The sequence below is a fragment of the Engraulis encrasicolus genome, chromosome 6 (assembly GCF_034702125.1).
Source record: "Engraulis encrasicolus isolate BLACKSEA-1 chromosome 6, IST_EnEncr_1.0, whole genome shotgun sequence".
In the NCBI taxonomy this organism is placed as follows: Eukaryota; Metazoa; Chordata; class Actinopteri; order Clupeiformes; family Engraulidae; genus Engraulis; species Engraulis encrasicolus.
The window spans coordinates 24,611,088-24,632,351 of NC_085862.1; the positions used below are offsets into that span (position 1 = coordinate 24,611,088).

Below are 21,264 nucleotides of genomic sequence, written 5' to 3' on the forward strand. Positions count from 1 at the left end.
TGTTGAGCATGTGTCCATACTAAAACAGGAAATAAGATAGATTGTATGCTAGAGAGCATAACAGATGTTTGACCTCAAATGACAGTGTAAAAATGAAGACGTGTGGCTCAATCATTCAAAACCATGAATTCTGTATAAAATGTAGAAAACGCTGTGTTGCACTGACTTGTTCTGAACTGCTGTATTGACTTTACCTACATTTTATAAGGGGTGCCAGACTGACATGCATTTTCTGATGCACTTGTTGATCACACACAAGACTTGCCGGAGAGTATTGATGTTACACTATTGCAAATAGTTCTCCTAATGGCTTTAAAAGGCTTCAGTGATAAAACACTTAACAATCTATCTATAGCTATCACATTGTGCATGAATTTGCTCATGGTATTTGTGTGTGTGTTTGCGTGTGTGTGTGTGTGTGTGTGTGTGTGTGTGTGTGTATGTGTGTGTGTGTGTGTGTGTGTGTGTGTGTGTGTGTGTGTGTGTGTGTGTGTGTGTGTGTGTGTGTGTGTGTGTGTGTGTGTGTGTGTGTCTTTTGTCTTTCACTGTCTGATTCAGCAGATCGTGACCCCGTGACCCCTTTTGCCAGGGTGTGAGTGGCCATGGCAACCAGTCCAGCCGTGGGGGAGAGCCAGCTCCAGAGGATTATCCGAGATCTACATGGTACAGTGTGTGTGTGTGTGTGTGTGTGTGTGTGTGTGTGTGTGTGTGTGTGTGTGTGTGTGTGTGTGTGTGTGTGTGTGTGTGTGTGTGTGTCCATGTCTATGCCAGAGAGATAGAGACAAAAAGAGATAACTGAATCTTTTCATTCTGTGTGTGAAAGTATGCACGTGGTGCGGTCTGCACACTGAATGTGTGTGCGTCTGCGTGCACGCCCTTGTGTGTGTGTGCCCACCCGTGTCTGTGTGTGTGTGTCCGTGTGTGTATGTGACTGAGAGAGACAGAGACAGAAAGGGGTGACACACACCCCATTGTGTGGATAGAGTGCAACATACTGTATGACGTAGAGGAACAGTGGGTCCATGTGGGTCTAGTACAGTGCTGAGCAGCGCTGGACTAGGCTTAGCCAAATGTCCCCTCACACACCTGGTATTCATGCGATGCACTGAGGCAGATCTGTAGCTTCAATTCGTTCCTGGGATTTTGATTCTTGGATCTTTTTTTGGGGAGGGGGACTGTTTGCAGCAGTGACAGTAGCCCATGTTGGTGCAATGAAGAGATCACGTCAGATTGTGCCACATGTCATCTCACATAGCTGATGTTCATGTGCAGTGCTGAAGAAGATCTGTAACTGGCTCTTGTGGATCCTGATTCCTGGATGTTTGGGGGATGCTGTGGAGCTGTGTATTTGTTGCAGCAGCAGTAGCCCATGTGGGTCCAGTGCAGTGCAGAGAACATGTGAGACCATGCTTATCCACTCGTCCCCTCACACATCTATTTTTTTAATTGGAATCGTTGAGGCTAGTCTGTAGCCAGCCACAACTGTTTCTTGCGGATCCTAATTCTTGGATTTTTTTGGGGGGCGGCTGGCGAAGACCACTACTAGCCCATGCGGGGCCAGGGAAGAGACCATGTTGGACCCTCATACAACTGATGTTAATGTGAAGTGCTGAGGTAGATCTGTAACTGGCTCATTTGGATCTTGATTCTTGGATTTCATTTCATTTTGGGAGCTGTTGCAGACCAGTGTGTTTGTTGCAGCAGCAGTAGCCCATGTGGATCCAGTGAAGAAACCACATTGGACCATGCCACACGTCCCCATCACACACCTGATATTAATGTGAAGCGCTGAAGCAGGTCTGTAGCTGCAACTGGTTCTTGTGGCCTCCTGTTTCTTGGATTTCATTTTGGGACCTATTGTGTGTGTGGGGCCAGTGTGTTTTCTGCTGCTAAAGCAGTAGCTGTAGAAGCAGCCCATGTGGATCCAGTGAAGAAACCACATTGGACCATGCCACCCATCCCCTCAAACACTTAATATTAATGCAAAGCGCTGAAGCAGGTCTGTAGCTACAACTGGTTCTTGTGCCCTCCTGATTCTGGGACTTAATTTTGGGGGCATTGTGGACCAGTGTTTTTTTTGCTGCCACAGCAGCATCAGCATCAGCAGCGATAGCAGCAGTAGCAGAGAGCGATCCACACCTCGTGCTGGCAGGATTATCAGACAGCCATGCAGGAGCACCAGCGCTGGGCCAGCATGTCCAGCATGTCCAGCCTCTCCTCCCGGTCCCAGTCCCAGTGCCAGTGCCAGGCTCCCCTGGGGTCCTGGACGCAGAGAGTGGACGTGCGCTGGCAGGAGAGCAGGCCGAGATCCAGGTCCAGGCAGCTGAGGGACAGTGTGCTGAGGGACAGCGTGCTGAGGGGACACCCGTCGCCCGTTTCGGCTCAGTTCCTACGCTGGCTTCGAGGCATGGTTGTCTCGTCCGTCTCCTCCGGGATGCTGTGTGTGTGTGTGTGTGTGTGTGTGTGTCTGTGTGTGTGTGTGTGTGTGTGTGTGTGTGTGTGTGTGTGTGTGTGCGTGTGCGTGTGCCTGTGCCTGTGCCTGTGTCTGTCTGTCTCTCTGTCTCTGTCTCTGTCTCTGTCTCTGTCTCTCTGTCTGTGTGTCGGGGCTGGACAGGAGAGAAATGAACTAGTCATGTCAGCAATGGCAGTGTGACAAAAAGGTTTTGATGTGTACTGGGACTCACTGTGGTACTGTCTTTTTTACGTTTAGACTGTCACCTGTGTAGGGGGGCAATGGTAGAATGACTTTCCATTTCTCGTGTCAGTTTGTCTGCTTTTAACGGCCATACTTTAAATAGGTTAAAAGAGAAAGCTGCTAAAATAGACTCTAGAGAGCAAGGGACAGTTTTGGGGTGTATATAGGACATGGGAACGAAAGAAAAAAACAGGAAGTGTGAGGGGTGCTGCCGCTGTTGGGAGTGTTTTGGTTATTTCTGCAAATTGATGTTTCGTTTTTCTATTCTTTGTGCAGATGCCGTCGCTGAGCTGGCTAAAGAGTACAAAGAGAGTGGAGAACCGATAACCGACGACAGCTCCAACCTGCACAAGTTCTCCTACAAACTAGAATACCTCCTCCAGGTGAGTAGTAGAAACCATGGGCTGCATCTCACTATCCCTCCTCTGGTTGTCTCCTCCATCCTTGTTCCTCGATGTCGTCCCTTTCCCAGTGAATTACATTACATTACATTACATTACACTTAGCTTACGCTTTTTTCATCCAAGCAACTTACATACATTTTTTTAAGTTTGGGGTATTGCTTACAGTTCCCAGAGCAATGTGGGGTCAGGTGCTTTGCTCAAGGGCACTGAATCCATGAACCAAGGTGGGGATGGATAACCTGCAACCCTCTGCATTGGTTAGGGAGCTGGGCTTTAATTCAATCATTGGAAATGATGAAGGAATCAAGGGAGGATGGAGGATTTGTGATGTCACATGTTGTGAAAAGTCTGAGCAGTCCACATGTGCACTGTGCAATCATAATGCATTCTGGTTAGAAACTGGCACAGCATGCGGCATCACAAACGTCCCTGTACCCAATGAAGAACCATGTGAAGTCCGCTACTGTGGCATTTAGTCTCACTCCTCCGTCCTTGCCCTCTCACCTTTTCATGGTTTGAGATAGCACAATTTCATATATAGCATGCAGCTCAATGTGCTTAACAGATGGATTAAAAACAAAGTCAGAGGAAGAAACTGGAGATAGGGTATTGATATGTAGCCTATACAGTCGAGGCCCAAGCCATGCCTCGCCACTCAGCAGCCATCTTAGACATGATTGGACATATACGTGCAGCAGTATAGCCCAATCCCAGTCCGGTTGGTCTCAGGTTCTAAACTGAGGTCATTTTCTGATTATAATTTGTACCTAGATCCCAGAGACTGCACACACTTATCACATGTGCGCGTACATACACACACACAGAGGCTTTTACTCAGAACTATCCTTAGCTTTGCTCTTGATGGGGATGTTGGGATTAAAATGTGTCACCCAGTCCAATCTGCTTAGGCAAATGGGTACAAAGGTGGCAGCCTGCTTGCCTGTCAGGTTGGGGCCTTGAGTTGTAAAAAAAAAAAACACACACCGGCACACATACACACAGGACTGTGGTAATATGCAAACATGGTCCTAATGCATTACAATACTATTTGTTTTGTTGTAATCAGGTTATGAATTTACCCCTCCATAATCCAGGGTATTAGCGTATACATTTTCCATTAATCTTTAAAAGGTGTTTTTTTTATTATACAATACGTAGTTAGATCCGGTCGAGTACATTCTTCTACAGCATTACATTCATTGTCCAGAAATTCCATACACCTACATGCTGGCACCCCCGAACCTGTTTTATGGCTACTGGGCTGTGATCATATACACGTCCTGTCATAACAGCTATTGTTGGCACTTTTGTGTTGTGTGTGTTGTGTGTGTTGTGTGTGTGTGTGTGTGTGTGTGTGTGTGTGTGTGTGTGTGTGTGTGTGTGATTGTGAATCCAGTTTGACCAGAAGGAGAAGAGCACGTTGCTGGGGAGTAGGAAAGACTACTGGGACTACTTCAGCGACTGCTTGGCCAAGGTGAAGGGGGCCAACGATGGCATCCGATTTGTCAAGTCCATCCCTGAGGTAAGCATTGCCTAAGGTCTACCTTGCACATATGTACATGTGCATGCTGCAACAAGACGGACAAGTCTCCCCACTCACACTTACACACACTATTTCTCCCCACTCACACTTACAACTGCTGATTTTTTTTTTTTGCACAGAAACGTTGAATAAACTTAAAGGGAAATGGTCAGCGTGTGAGGGTTCAATAGCTTTTTCCACACGCACATCATTCATTTTCCACTCTGTAGCAAGGGTCCCACCGTCACTCTAATTCAATGGGACGTTTGAAGACATTTTAAGCATGCCCCCGCACTCCTGAATGTACTGGACAACATAATACTTCCGCATACTCCCGGAAAAAAGATTTTGGGCAAAAGTGAGTGGAATTGGTAGTAATGGTAGGGGTCTAAGCCTGCTGCTGCACTTCCAACCCAATTGTATTATCCCTGCAGTTAGACGCGCAATTTGGTGTAGATTGGCTTGGAAAGTGGTGGGGACAGGATAGTGTACATAGAGTAGTGAACATAGGATAGTGGTGGGGACATTACAATGGCAATTTGTAGGGGTATATTTTTTGCATTAGGCGATTAGGCGTGAAAAGTGGTGACAAGCTAGGTTCACCTCAAAAGTGCTATGGACATTTCCCCACCATCCACACCTGAAAATACACCCATTCCTGCAGTGGTGGCCTAGTTTTTCTTTGAAATATGCCTGTATGGTTTGGTGGTTATATAGACCTGTGAGGGCTATGGTCTGTTGCCTAGAAAGGGGAAATAACATGTTAGCCACAGGTCAGCAACACCATACAAAGACTTGTTTTTCAGAGCAGTATTCGTCAGCGACGAGTCAGACGTCAGTGAAAGTAGGACACAAGTCCAGCATAGATGAATTCATAAGGACATGCAGCTGAGTCTGAGCTAAAGCGCTCAATTGTTCAAGACCATAGAACAGGGGTGAGGAACCTTTTTCATTCGAAGGGCCACTTCAAATTTTCTCCAAGTCCTCCCAGGGCCATACTATCAACACAAAAAAGGATGTCCCCCTGATCTTAAGGCCTAGGCTATATTGAAAGTGGCAACCTTAAAGGGACACTCCACCCATTTGCATTAGGCTTTCCATTGCTAGACACCCAGTCATACTTTTGAATGGTCGTGCAACACTCTCTCAATTCCCCCTGAGACAGGAGAAATCCGTATTCACCTCTTAACACTTTTCTTAACACAAAACCGGTGCGAGCTCATCGTCTCGTACATATTTGTGGCCGACTTTAAATGCGCTGTATTTAATAACACCCACATCGTGACAACAAGTTCTCGCTCACGTGCTTCGTCAATGTTGGTCGACAGCAACAAAGTCGTATGGGGCTAATGGCAGAGCTGCCTGGATGTGGCCTGTGGAACTTGAGCATTGCAATGCATTATGGGGATTGTTGTCACAAATCCACAAGCACTAAAATGCCAAATTAGAAAGTTATGCTACTACATATATGATCAATACATATTCATGTCTCCACCGGTGGAATGCCCCTTTAACTCATTAGCTGCCAGCCATTTTCATAAAAGAGTACATCGGAGTGCCAGAGATTTTTCAGCATTTTGGGCGTTTTTTGGAGGCTCACAGAAAATTGAGTTCTGTGTCTATGTCAACACCATACCTATCAAAACACAGATTAGACGCTCATCTGTCATCAGAAAAAAACGGTGTCTCTCTACCCCTTTCCGTTCTTTCATAATCATCTGTTGAAATTAAGTGGAATTCGCCAAAATGCTGCTTTCTAGCCAAAAAGCTGAGAAAACGCCATTTGAAGTAGAACTATAACTGCAAACGTTTTTGCCCATAATGGCATCGTCCTAACAACTCCAAACCTATCAGATGCTATTACAGAGTCTTCTGTCATCTGTAGCCTGAACAAAAGATCGTTTGTATGACCTTTTCAACCTAATATACTGAAATATAACGGGGGTGGACTCGAAAACAAGGGTGTTTTGGTTTAGTTGCTGGCGCGCAGAATGGATCATGACAGCAGGTGCCCCTAACTCCGGGAACTCCCTCCCTCTCCCTCTCCCTCTCCCTCTGATTGTGCTCTCTCTCTCCCCTCGTTGGAGAAAGAATCACAGCTGGTTTATTTCCTCATAGTACCGTGTTGTGTCTTGTGGGGGAGGGAGGCAGGTAGGCAGGCAGCTCCGCTTAGCGTAGCTTACTGCAGCTTCTTTGGCAGAGCGGACAATTTGCAGATTGATGAGTACTGTCATCATGGTTCTGCTATAGTGATCTTGTCATATATTGTTCAATGAATTTTCTTTTGATAAAGTACTGATCACATATCCAACATTTCACAAGCCGATTGGAGTGGTGAAGGCTAGCTGGTCTGAGGCTAAGTGCAATGCTTTCTCATGTGAGCTGAAAGCATCTGACCAGACACAGTCTACTCTGTTCCAAGAATCTGCAACCCCCCCTGTCTTGTTTGATGATACAGTAAGCTGATCATACTGTACAGATCCATATATAACTGTAGAATGAGTAAAAATAGTTGACTTACCAAGGATCCTTTATTTAGGCTTAGTTGTAAGTTGTTAGCGATTTCGTGCTAGCTAGCTAGCTAGCGTAGCAAACTTTATAGCCAAACATTTCCCAACTGAGGTGACACATCACCACTAGTCCCGTGCATTCTCCTGTTAGATGATATTTTGTAAGCATCATCCTGATGTTGTGTAGACTGATCACATTATCCAAAATGAAAGGTTGCCACACAGATCATCTCATGGTGTATTTTTGGAAAGCTAGGTACAATGCCTTCTAGCTAGATAGCAACAGGGGGTTGTATTTTGGTCATGAGAGGAAGGTTTTTTTTGGTCAGGCTCTGACACTAAAATCAGTAGCCTACCTGTGTTATAATCAGAGGGCAAGAAAGTAGACTACTGTCACAGGTGCTTTACTTTCAAAAATGATTTTGCTATGCTACTTTTGAGATTATATTATAATAGTAAAAAAGGGGTGTTTTTTTTCTTGACATGTACTACTGAACTAAAGCCCTTCCTTGACTGTTCCTATAAGGACACTTCTGCCACCTACATGAACAGTTAGAAAATGCCTAGAGGCTTGAAATTTATACAGAAGATAGGTCAGACCGTCCTCGAGGCCTGGCTGTAAAAAAACGCAATTATCGGCGAACGACGTCGAAGGCAGGGGGCGTCACTATTCGAAATGACGTCATAGCGACGTCGAAGGCAGCCAATGAGTTAACAACAGACAAATATAACTTAACACACAAAGATAACTTAATGGGTGTGCAAGTGTAATTTCTAAGATTGCTTTACAAAGCATTTCCTATTTCATGTGAAACGGCATAATATTAAAATGATATCGGGGGCCATATAAGACGGCCTCATGGGCCATAAACGTCCCCCAGGCCGTAGGTTCCCCATCCCTGCCGTAGAAGAACCGTCTTGATTCCCAGTCCAGATGGCAGTATTAACCCATTTCAGCCTGGAGTGACATATACGCTGCCTTCAGGCTCTTGAGATTTTTTTTAAAAATTACAAATGTGGGTATGGTAAAGCTGAATGAACTCATTCTAACTTAATGCAACATGAGGTTCCTTGCTTTTAAATGCAACTGATTTCATATTTTTATGTGCTTCGGAGGCTGAGATTTAGGTTTTAATAGGCATAGGGCAACTTTTCCCAAAAAGGGCTCAGGCTAAAATGGGTTGAAAGCCTTATAAACACGAGGCTATGTTTTACTGCTGAAACGTCGATTCATCTGTTTGCTGGGTTACTGTATGAAAATGAAAGGCAAGCCAGGCTGACTTGCGTTAAAACTCGGTCACAGGATGTTCGCATTAGCTGAAGACGGAACCAGTTCCATGTCGGAGCGGATATGAATCAAGAAGGGTGTAGTTGCACTTTGAGACAGTCCATGAGAAAATAGAAGTTAATGTATGCTGTTGTTTGAACTTTGTTTTTCTTTTAATTTCCTTGTTTGTGTCTGGATGCCTGAACATGTGTGTAATGTTGTCATGTGAATGTTTTAATGGTCGGTCCATGAACATGCATATGTGGGTTCGTGAATATGTACGTATGTGTCTGACGGTCTCTGCATGTGATTGTGTGTGTGTGTGTGTGTGTACTGGTCTGTGAATGTGTGCGTGTGTGTGTGTGTCTGTGTGTCTGTGTGTCTGTGTGTCTGTGTGTGTGTGTGTGTGTGTGTGTGTGTTTTCAGCTCAAGACATCACTGGGTAAGGGCCGTGCGTTTCTGCGTTACTCTCTGGTGCACCAGCGCCTGGCCGACACCCTGCAGCAGTGCCTGATGAACCAGAGGGTCACCAGGTGAGAACTACCGTACTACTGGGGATATAAACTTTAATAAATAAATGTTACTATTTAAAAAGCCACGCTTCGATCACCCTGGATCCAGGGTGATCGAAACATTGCTTTTTAAATAATAAAGAGGTTTTTTTGGAGCTTATTGGCAGTGTGCAGACCTATCTCTGTCAACTGTCTGACACTTGTCTGGCACCTACACAAAGTGTTTTTGTATGTGCGCAGCGCTCCCTACCTAAAATTACAGTGAACTACTACCGGCCCACATCCAGCCCACATACTGAAGCCAAGGTCGTCCTATAACAGACACATTAAGGATGTGTTTACATGACGTTTTCAAAGCTTTATTCAGAACTAAATTGAGTTAATTGGTGTTTTAAGTGGTGTTGTTGCTGCAATGCAACCCATAGTACAGCACACTTACCGTATACAGTACGTGTACATGGGTGCCGAGAGGGAAATGAGTACGGAGTGGGGTGGATTGTTACATTATGGCAACAGTCAGCAGCAGCAGTTATGTGTCACTAATGTTCCTGACATGTGCTGTGTCATTCTTATGACGGTTACAGGACACCCTTATACAATACAATATACAATACAATATCTTTTATTTGTCATTGTGACAAGCACAACGAAATTGTGCATTCCTTGTTGAAGCAAACATAAATAAAAAATAAGAATTAAAAAAAAAAAAGGAATAAAAAGAATGGTATGTATATAAAAACTATGCTTTTGATGCAAAATTCAGTTCTGTGATGGCCGCTGCATAGAAACTGTTTTTCAGTCTGTTTGTTTTTGTCTTAATGGACCTGAATCTCCTGCCCGATGGCAGCAATTCAAAAAGACTGTGACCTGGGTGGGATGTGTCTCTCAGAATGCACTTGGCCTTTTTTAGGCAGCGGGTGCTGTGTAGGCCCTCCAAAGATGGAAGAGGGCAGCCAATAATGTTCTCTGCAGCCTTTATGACCCCCTGGAGCTCTTTCCTCTGTGCCACAGTGCAGCCTGGGAACCACACACAAAGACAATATGTCAATATGCTCTCCACTGAGCAGCGGTAGAAGGACACAAGCAGCTTCTGACAGATGTTGTTTTTCCTAAGTATTCTTAGGAAATAAAGTCTTTGCTGTGCCTTCTTCACAAGCCCAGTGGTGTTGACACCCCAGGTCAGGTCCTCGCTGATGTGAACTCCCAGGAAACGGAAGTCTGACACCCTCTCTACACACACCCCCTTAATCATAAGTGGCTGGATGGCAGTCCTCTTCCTCCTGAAGTCCACCACCAGCTCCTTGGTCTTGGCTGTGTTCAGGAGCAAGTTGTTCTCTCTGCACCACCCCACCAAGCGCTCTACTTCATCTCTGTAGGCAGACTCATCCCCATTTGAAATAAGTCCAACTACTGTGGTGTCATCAGCAAATTTCACTATGGTGTTATTAGTGTAGACTGGGGAGCAGTCGTGGGTGTATAGTGTGTACAGCAGAGGACTTAACACACATCCCTGCGGCGAGCCAGTGCTGAGGTTGAGGTCCATGGAGGTGTTATGACCTATGCGCACTCGCTGGGTGCGGCCTGTTAAAAAGTCTTTAATCCAAAGGCAGGTGGAGTGTGGTATGCCAATGCTTGATAGTTTGTCCACCAGTCTGCTAGGGAGGATGGTATTAAAGGCAGAGCTGAAGTCGATGAAAAGGAGACGAGCATAACTCCCCTGCTGCTCCAGATGGTACAATGCAGCATGGAGAGCTGTGGCTACTGCATCCTCAGTGGCCCTATTTTCCCTGTATGCAAACTGGTGTGGGTCAAAAGTGGGGGGGATGAAGCACAGGATGTGCTTTCGTACCAGCTTCTCAAAGCACTTCATGACCACAGGAGTGAGTGCTACTGGCCTATAGTCATTGAGGGAGGTGATGTTGGTCTTTTTCGGCAAGGGGACTATGGTGGAGGACTTAAGACAGGATGGTACAGTGCACTGGGAGAGGGACTGGTTGAAGATCTTTGTAAAGACCCCCGCCAGCTGGTCTGCACAGTCTTTAAGCACACGCCCACAGATGCCATCGGGCCCGGGTGCCTTTCTTGGGTTGATGGCCCGCAGTATGCTCCTCACCTCATGTTCCTCCACTGCAAAGACGATGTGGTCAGCGGTGGGGAGTTGCCTTCCTTCCTCTGGTTGAATTGCCTCAAAGCGAGTGAAGAAGTGATTAAGCTCCTCTGCCAGGGAAACATCGCCTTCAGCACCCCCAGCTCTGGTCTTGTAACTGGTGATGTGCTGTATTCCCTGCCACACCTGCCTGCTGTTGTTGCTCTCCAGGTGGCACTCAATTTTCCTCCTGTGATCAGCCTTGGCCTTACGTATGCCACTCTTCAGTTTGGAACGTGCTGTACTGTACAGAGACGCATCCCCTGATCTGAAAGCAGTGTCCCTTTCTTTCAGCAGCAGCTTGACCTCTTTAGACATCCAGGGCTTCTGGTTAGGGTAGACTCGTATGTGTTTATCAACTGTTACAGTATCTACACAGTGCTTGATGTAACATATCACACTGTCTGTGAACACATCTAGATCTGGATCTTCAAAAATGTCCCAACAAGTTGTGTTAAAGCAGTCCTGCAGTAGCTGAGTGGCTCCCTCAGGCCATGTTTTCACAGTTCTTGTGGTGATGGAATTCCTCCTCCTTAGTGGAATATAAGATGGAACCGCAAGCAGTGACAGGTGATCAGACTGGGCTAGATGTGGTAATGGCCTCACTCTGTATCCCTTTTTGATATTTGAATAGATCTTGTCAAGTGTATTTGCTCCCCTAGTCGCACATTTGACATGCTGATGGAATTTTGGGAGCACCGTTTTCAAATTAACATGGTTACAGTCGCCTGCAATAACAAACACGTTTAAACCACGTCAAATAAAGTGTTACCGGATATTGAGACACTTTTCTTGTCAACATAGGTAACCACTTCTTTTTAAAGCGTAACTGAAACTTAAGCCTCCTTTCACTTCTCAATGCTCTCTCATGCACCAGCCAGCGTTTCGGTTCTGTCAAAGATATTTTTTCTCACAGACCCACCTGTTGAAAGTATGCGTGCGTGCATGTGCATGTGTACGTGTGTGTGTGTGCGTGTGTGTGCGTGTGCGTGCGTGCATGCGTGCGTGCGTGTGTGCGCGTGCATGTGTGTGTGTGTGTGACAGAGAGAGAAAGAGAGGGGGAGGACGAGCAGGCGAGAGGGCGCAAAAGGAGTGACAAGATCATCTATTTTAAGGGATAACTTTCATATTATGAAAAAAACGTTTTAGTTCATGGAGAGTACACACAGTGAGGAAGCTTTTAGTTTACTCTCCCTCTCAAAGGCATTCTGAAAAGGAGAAAAATCAAAGAGGAAAGCAAGCCAGCAAGCATACAGAAATCAAAGAGGAAAGCAAGCAAGCAAAGCAAGCATACAGAAATCAAAGCTTTTTTTCAGGTTCCTCTGATGTCAGAGAAACAATAGACAACCGTTATAAAACATTTTATGGATTTTATCATTTGCTTTTCATTTCTGTGTGTGTGTGTGTGTGTGTGTGTGTGTGTGTGTGTGTGTGTGTGTGTGTGTGTGTGTGTGTGTGTGTGTGTGTGTGTGTGTGTGTGTGTGTGTCTGCGTCTCTGTCTGTCTGTCTGTCTGTCTGTCTGTTTGTCTGATTTTGTGTGTGTGTGTGTGTGTGTGTGTGCGCGCAGTGATTGGTACTACTCTCGCAGTCCTTTCCTGAAGCCTCACCTCAGTGTGGATATCGTTAATCACCTGTACGAGCTGAATGACGTGCAGTTCGATGTGGCATCCAGAGGTCACGACCTGGACTCTGCCTGGCCCACCTTTGCCAGGTAGGAATGCAAGATTCAAATCTTCAACTTTCTTTTGTTTCAGACATGTTAACGTTTTTATATTTTACCTGACATGTTTTGTAAAAGATACAAACTTTTTCAGGTTTAAGTCAGGTAAAAGATACAGTTAAAAGATACAAACTGAAACAAAAGAAACGTGAAGATTTTATATAACTTTGAGACATACAATCAGGAACACAAGATTGTTTCTCCCGAAGTCAAACAGTACACAATCAAAGACACTTTCTTAATCAACAATGCCAAGGTATGTGAAATGTGACTGATGAATGTGACTGAAATGTGACCTGTAAGTTCATGTGCAGTGGTGGCAATAATGACTGTATTTGATCCCCTCCTGATTTTATTGGTTTGCCCACAAATACAGACATGATCAGTGTATAATTTTAAAGGTGCAATTTGTAATATTTTTCAGATACTATGACTGGAAAAATTGCATTTTTCATGAAAAGGTGGATCATCTCCATGGCCGACATTTTGAATTTCCAGAAATACATTTTTAACTGCAAAACCTCCTGTACTTTGGTCATATTAGTAAACATCTGTCCAGCAAGCCAGACTAACTGTGAATAATCAGTCTGGCCCTGATCAATGAGACATCAGAAGATTGTTGATGGGAACAACCCATTGTTTTTCAAACCGTGTCTGTGCCTATTGGCCAACGCTTTGTCGTTACTTTGTCAAAACCCTGTCCGCTTTGCATCCAAATATTCAAAACACATCTCCTGCGTTGTGATTGGTCTGCCAGTTTCAGGGCTTGGGGCATTGTCCGAGGCTAGACCCACTCGCAGGAAAAAATAATTTTGGCCGCTGGTGGGTAGGGCTAGTTTACTAGGCTAGTATATAAAGTCCAGCGGATGGGTGATTTGATCGTGCACTTTTGAGTAAAAGCATGAAAATCGGTACACATATCCTTCTTGGTATGCTGATTAATATTAGCGTTGGAGGCGTCGCGAAAAATTCCGCGTTTTCAAGATGGCCGCCAAATCCAATATGGCCGACCCATATTAATGAATCTACCTGACACTTTGTAGTAAAAGCATGAAAATCGGTACACATGTCCTTCTTGATATGCTGATTAAGATTAGCATTGGAAGCGTCATGAAAAATGTATTAATTTTCAAAATGGCCGCCAAATCCGATATGGCCAATTCATATTTATGAATCTACCTATCTACCTAACACTTGGTAGTAAAGGCATGAAAATCGGTACACATATCCTTCTTGATATGCTGATTAAGTTTAGCGTTGGAGGCGTTGCGCAAAATTCATCGTTTTCAAGATGGCCACCAAATCCAATAAGACCGACCCATATTAATGAATCTACCTAAGACTTGGTAGTAAAAGCATGAAAATTGGTCCACATATCCTTCTTGATATGCTGATTAACATTAGCATTGGAGGAGTCACAAAAAAGTCATCGTTTTCAAGATGGCCGCCAAATCCAATATGACCAACCCATATTAATGAATCTACCTGACACTTGGTGGTAAAAGCATGAAAATCAGTACACATCTCCTTGATATGCTGATTAATATTAGCATTGGAGGCGTCGCGGGGAAAAAAGATGGCCGCCAAATCAAATATGGCCAGCCCATATTAACTAGCTGATAATTTGTGGTAAAAGCATGACAATTGGTACACATAGTTAGCCTACTTCTTTACATTAGATGCTTATTCATATTAGGGGCCATGAACAAAAATCAAATATGACTGACCCATATTACAATACAATACATTGCAATATGTAAGCTTATTTATGTAGCACAGTATCACAACTATGAAGTTTACTCAAAGCGCTTTGAAAAAAGACATACACGCATACATACACATTCACACACCAGCTGTGCACAGTGTGCAGACTGCCGTACGGCACCGGTTGTCACGCGAGACACAGACACAGACACAGACACAGACACAGACACAGACACAGACACAGACACACCAAATCTTCTCATCATTATCATGGTCTAGAAATGAATCCTGATACTGTACATGTAAACTTTTTCACTCAAGTTATATTTTACATACCCTGAGTTGACTTTTTGATGGCCATCATGTTCCAACTGTGCCATTCACCATTTATTCAAAGTTTATGTCAATCTTTTAATTAGGCATTATTGGCAGTTTGATTGATGTTGGCCATAGTATATACCATAGCCTGTGAAATCCTACTACTTAACACAATTGTTCTGATCTGAAATGTAGCATGGATTCCATCCCTCAGTGAGGGTAACAGATCTTGGGGTGCAATCAGGAGAAAGAGTAGGGGTGTAAAGACGATGTCTGCAGTTTGTTTGAATAGATACAACTGACATGATTGGATATGGGCTACACATATGCCAAATACCACATTCTTAACGACCTATAAACTGCCACGGGCAATCGTAAATCACAACTTTACTATGAGAAATTGCATAACCACCAGATTAAATCACTTGTGAGATCAACTTGTGTTAACCAGGCAAGATATAAGCTTACCATACAACTTACATTGGGTGCAGGATTGCAGTTTGTTTGAAAACCTTGTGCAGCTAGAAGTAGTCATCAAATATTAGTTTCTTTGAAGTAAGCAATCATAACAATGTCCATGAATTAACAAATCAAGTTAACTTTCTGTCTAGCAATCTTGTAATCCTGGCCCTTTTGGAATTTGTACAAGGCCTATGCAGTTATCACTAAGCGCTAGAGTTGCTGTACATCCCACAAGCCCCTCAAAAGTCTTGGATTTGTACATAACTCTACTGCCGTAATACCTATTTGAGGCCTCAAGAATGCAATCAGTGTACCGATTGAAGAATATTAGCAGAGAACATTTCATACATATCTGTCCATCTGTACAAAACCTATAATGCAAACAAAGTCAACAATCTTCAAAGTGTAAGGCTTTAACACTTAAGTTCATGTACCTATTATAGAGTGGTAGAACACAAGAGGTGGTGCAAACTCTTGCACCTATTCTAAAGTTATCACATTACAGAAAATAATCTATTGTGGTGGTGGAAGACACAGTTTGGGCAAAACCATAACATATCACTTCATTTGATAACATGCCAATAATGTTTAATCCTTTTCAATGGTATTTTGTGAGTGTTAAATTATATGCAATGCCAAAATATTTTTGTAGAAAAATATGTATTTTCTTATAAACACTATCTTAGTTGGCCATTTTGAAAATGTGTTTTTTCCCACAATGCCTCAATTTCTAATATTAATGAGCACATCAAGAAGTAAATGTGCACCAGTTTCCATGGTTTTACTAAAAGTGTCTGAAGGATTTATTAAAATGCGTTTGCCATATTTGATTTGGCAGCCATCTTGAAATGTAAACTTTTTGCAAAGTATCGAGTTCTTTTATCAATCAAAATATAAAAAAGTAACTGTGCACAAATTTCCATGCCTTTACTACAAACTGTCAGGTAGCTTCATTAATATGGGTTGGCCATAATGGATGTGGCGGCCATCTTGAAAATACAGCATTTTTAGCAATGCCTCCAATGCTAATATTTATCAGCATATCAAGAATGATATGTGTACCAATTTTCATGCTTTTAATACCAAGTGTCAAGAAGATTCATTAATATGGGTCGGCCATACTGGATTTGGCGGCCATCTTGAAAACAATGCATTTTTCGCTACATCTCCAATGCTAATATTAATCAGCATATCAAGAAGGATATGTGTACCGATTTTCATGCTTTTACTACCAAATATCAGGTAGATTCATTAATATGGGTTGGCCATATTGAATTTGGCGGCCATCTTGAAAACGATGCATTTTTAGCGACGCCTCCAACGCTAACATTAATCAGCATATCAAGAAGAATATGTGTACCGATTTTCATGCTTTTACTCAAAAGTGCACGATAAGGCCCTTTTGTGTGTCCCATCCGCCGAACTAATAGTATAATATAATATAATATCCATGAGAACAAATTTGGCAGTAGGCATTACAGTTTCAATGAACAGTTTAGTTGCAATACCTACTCTGACCACCATCCTACAGTACAGAGCACCTTTAAGGTTGTGTGACTGTAGCTCTGCAACTGGGAGCTTCAGATCACTCCATAGGATTTCTATAGGATTAAGGTCTGGAGACTGTCTAGGCCACTTCATGACCTTAATGTGCTTCCTCCCGAGTCACTCCTTTGTTGCCTTGGCTGTATGTTTTGGATTACTGTCGTGTTGGGAGACCCACCCACGCCCTCCTTTCAGTCTAGTGGTGGAGGGAAGGAGGTTGGCACTCAGGATTTTGTGGTGCATGTCTCCACCTCTATTCTTTCGTGGACGCTGTGACGTTGTCTTGTGCCGTGGCCAAACATCCTTAAGCCGTAATGTTACCGCTTCCATGCTTGAGGATGGTGAATGGTGTACCTGGGATCATACATAGGCAGCAGTGAACAACAAACACAGTGAGTTGAGTTAATGCCAAATAGCTTGATTTTGGCAACTGACTACTGCTCCTCACAATCTTTCTAAGTTAGTCTGATGTTCATTACGCTTTCATTTTATTCAAAGCGACTTACAGTTATTATTTGTCAGGGTATTGGTTACAGTCTCTGGAGCAATGTGGGGTTAGGTGCCTTGCTCAAGGGCACTTCAGCCATGGATGGAGATGTAGGGAGAGGTCAGGGGGGTTTGGAACCTGCAACCCCCAGATTGAAAGACAAACTCTCTAACCGCCATGTTCATTGAGAGGTGGGCCTACACAGGTTCCTTCTTAAGCAGGCATACCACGTGTGGACTGCAGATCTGTTGTGGTGTTAAGTGTTACCGGTAGTTTTAGAGCTCAAGGTCTCAGATGCCTTGAAATCATTGCCTAACTCCTCCCATGCAGTTCTAGAATGATTTCTCACTGTTCTCATGATTGAATCCCCACACGTTGTTTGGAACCCCAGACTGAGGTCAATTGATGATCATTTTCTATTTCTTAAATTTGAGAACAAATGTTTCAACAGTTGTCCGTTTAATGCCCAGTTTCTTGCTAGTGTTTTTGTAGCCTATGCCAGCCTTGTTCAGGTCTAGAACCTTGTACATCTAATACACCTACTATTAAAAATAAAATTATGAACTGATCATGTCTTTATTAGTGGGCAAACCAACAAAATAAGCAAGGTATTCAATAATTATCGCTGTGTGTGTGTGCGCGTGCGTGCGTGCGTGCGTGCGTGCGTGCGTGCGTGCGTGCGTGCGTGTGTGTGTGTGTGTGTGTGTGTGTGTGTGTGTGTGTTCATCTTCTTAGGAGGACCCTTGGTGGCATGACCAGTTCTCCCAGTCACATCTGGAAAGCACCCAGTAGAAGCTCCAGCATCACCAGCCTGGCGAGCTCCTATTCACAGGTAACACACACACACACACACACACACACACACACACACACACACACACACACACACACACACACACACACACACACACACACACACACACACACACACACACACACACACACACACACACACACACACAAAGGAGTGAGCTACATGTATGATGTGAGACATGATGTGATGGATACTACATACTGTAGTATAACGCAGTATTAGTCTGGTTGGTCTCAGCCTCCAAGCTAAGGTCAGCTGCATTATGATCACACACACGCACGCACGCACGCACGCACGCAGACGCACACGCACACGCACACGCACACGCACACGCACACGCACACGCACACGCACACACACACACACACACACACACACACACACACACACACACACACACACACACACACACTATTACACGTCATGGTAAGCAAAAAGCTCCAGAAGCTTTCCTCCTTTCAATGTATTGTTGTGTCCTGTAGAGCGCAGTGTTGTATTTGATATATTTTTGCCATGTAGGAAGTCACACAAACGTAGCCTTTTGCCTCTGACATATAGTGCGTTGCAATATGCGACCTTGCCTCCTCCACTTGCGCTTGTCTCCTCGTCCCGCCTCCTGGCCCCTCCTCCGTGGAGAAAACGATAAAGTTTCCCAGCTGTCAGCCTAGCCACAACAACTTTTGAGGGACTGTTTTTCATTCACCATCCCAATTGCAAATGAGAAAAAGACTCTACTATTGAGCTTTTGCAAGATATTGAAATATATAATGCTTTTGTCAGTGATATCATCATGACATATTACTTCCTGGTACGAGGACAGAAGCAAGTGGAGGAGGCAAGTGGAGGAGGCAAGGTCGCATATTGCAACGCACTCAGTAACTACTGAGACCATAGAGGTAGAAAATAACACTAGAGGTGACCCCGCCCCCCATTTTACGGCAATCTGCAGCGGCCATTATCTGTAGGTAGATCAGAGAAAATCTCTCTCTGTCAAAAATGGCTTAATCATGTGAAAATGTCCATCACCACACTATACAAGGACAATAGTTGAAGTGTGTTGCTAACTATGTTCATAAAGTATATAATTTGATTTTTAAATGTATTTTATCGACTCTGATTTAAGTAGATGTTTAGCCTGACATTTCAAATCTGGTCTTAGATTAATGTGTTACTTCATATTCACACAGTTTTAGTCAAATTTTGACACGGGTGGGCATGTTCTCCATTGACTTGCATTGACTGAAGGTGCCTACACTACCTACGGAAGTTGGGAAGCTCCATGTGCCATTTCCCAGTGCTGTTGCAAATTGCCGTGTCACCTCTGGTGTTATTTTCTACCTCTATGACTAAGACGAACAAACAGTCTGGAGGATATTAAATATTGATTGTTTTTTGTTCGTTTTTTTTTCTTTGGTACCCAGTCTGTTTTGCTTTTTGTCTTTACACAAATAAACCCTAAGGTCCTCAGATTCTTTAGAATCGTTTTCATTAAAACAGTGATCAATCATCCATCACTACCTAGGTTTCGCTTCATTTCCTTTCCTTTGTTTATTTCTCTGTTCTTTTTTCCCCCTGTCCTTCTCCTTCCTCCACTTCTCTCAGTTGTTTCCTCTTGTCTTCGCTTATCTCTTTTTTCAGTGTTATCTTTGTGTGCCCATAGCCATCCCTGCCCCCCCCCAGCCCCATGAGTGGAGCGCAGTGGCCTGAATGAATGAATGAATGAATGAATGAATGAATGAATGAATGAATGAATGAATGAATGAATGAATGAATGAATGAATGAATGAACGAGAATCATCACAGACACATTTACTTCAATTATTTTTCTCCATCTCTCTTCACCGTCACCATCCATCCATCCCCACCAGGCCCATGACTTCCTGGGCAGTCTTGAGATGGAGCGCAGTGGCCTGGGTGGAGGCAGTGGCCTGGTGAATGAATGAATTAATGAATGAATGAATGAATGAATGAATGAATGAATGAATGAACGACGGTCATCACAGAATGATTTAACTCAATTATTTTTCTTCATCTCTCCATCAACAACCCCCATCCCCACCTCCATCCCCCAGGCCCATGAGTTCCTGGGCAGCCCGAGATGGACCGCAGTAGTGAACGGATGAATAAATGGATAAAAGACACTCATCACAGAAACATTTAGCTCAATATTTTTCTTTATCTCTCCACACTCATCAGCACCATGAGTTCCTGGGCAGCCCGGAGATGGAGCGCAGTGGCCTGGGTGGGCTGGGCCCCGCTGACTCCAGCCTACTGGACGACTCCGCCTGCTCTGCGGTGGACGAGCTGCGTCTGGAGCTGGACCAGTCGGAGCTGAGGGAGAAGGAGCTGCTGGGCCGCGTGGGACAGCTGGGCGGGGAGGCCTCGGAGCTGCGGGCCGTGGTGCTGGAACTCCAGAGGCAGCTGGACGTCTCCCTGGAGGCGCAGGCCCAGCACGGGGAGCGCGAGCTGGGGCTCACCGCCCAGCTAGTGGCCCGCCAGGAGCAGCTGGAGGTCGCCGAGCGCAGGGGCCGGGAGCTGACCGAGCAGCTGGACGCCGCACTGCAGGTGATGCCATAGAGGGGGTATCTGGAGGGGCAATAATAATTCCCGTATCATGCCTCTTTTCCACTGCAGGTTTTGTCGTAGGCCTACAGCTCGACACAGCGCGACTCTGCCGCCAGTTTTTGCTTTACAATTGAGCTGTATCGTGCCTATCCAAAAAGCAGAAAGGGGCGGCCGAGTCACCCTGTGTCAAGCTGTAGGCTTACTAGGAAAACGGCAGTGGAAAAGAGGCAATCGTTTTAGTTTTAGTCAGCCAGTTAGCAACTTTGGTAGTTGCCAATGGAAAATTGCATTGCAAACAACAAAGTAGCTAACATAGGTACTATGGTTTCGAGAAATGCAAATGTATTTTTCTCTGCAGGTGATGTGTGGGGGAATCTGAACATGGATTCATTAGTTACAAAAGGGCCAAATGGCTTTGTTTTATCTGTACAGTTCAATCAGCTCATCATTTAACCAGTCAATCGCCTGGCTGAATCGGGCAGGTAAACCAAGTCACTTGGAATATGTGGACCTGGATTGTAACTAAAGAATTTTGCAATTGAATGAATCTGAATAATAATGCTCATATTTTTAGGACATTGTGTTCTGAATTG

The 21,264-nt window shown here is 44.3% G+C and overlaps 1 protein-coding gene across 3 annotated transcripts in view; it reads left to right on the forward strand.

Annotated features, from left to right (window-relative positions):
* The window catches only part of fyco1a (FYVE and coiled-coil domain autophagy adaptor 1a), a 74,359-nt gene that overhangs the window by 811 nt on the left and 52,284 nt on the right, over window positions 1–21,264 (forward strand). For 2 of the 3 annotated variants that reach the window (XM_063201004.1, XM_063201002.1), the window contains exons 2-8: window positions 562–663; window positions 2,972–3,078; window positions 4,496–4,621; window positions 8,825–8,931; window positions 12,624–12,767; window positions 18,028–18,124; window positions 20,303–20,671. In XM_063201004.1, the coding sequence (XP_063057074.1) occupies window positions 603–663; window positions 2,972–3,078; window positions 4,496–4,621; window positions 8,825–8,931; window positions 12,624–12,767; window positions 18,028–18,124; window positions 20,303–20,671 (1,011 nt within the window). In that variant the 5' untranslated portion in view covers window positions 562–602. Of the gene's footprint in view, window positions 1–558; window positions 664–2,971; window positions 3,079–4,495; window positions 4,622–8,824; window positions 8,932–12,623; window positions 12,768–18,027; window positions 18,125–20,302; window positions 20,672–21,264 lie in introns of all 3 variants that reach the window. The other variant, XM_063201003.1, reaches the window with a different exon arrangement.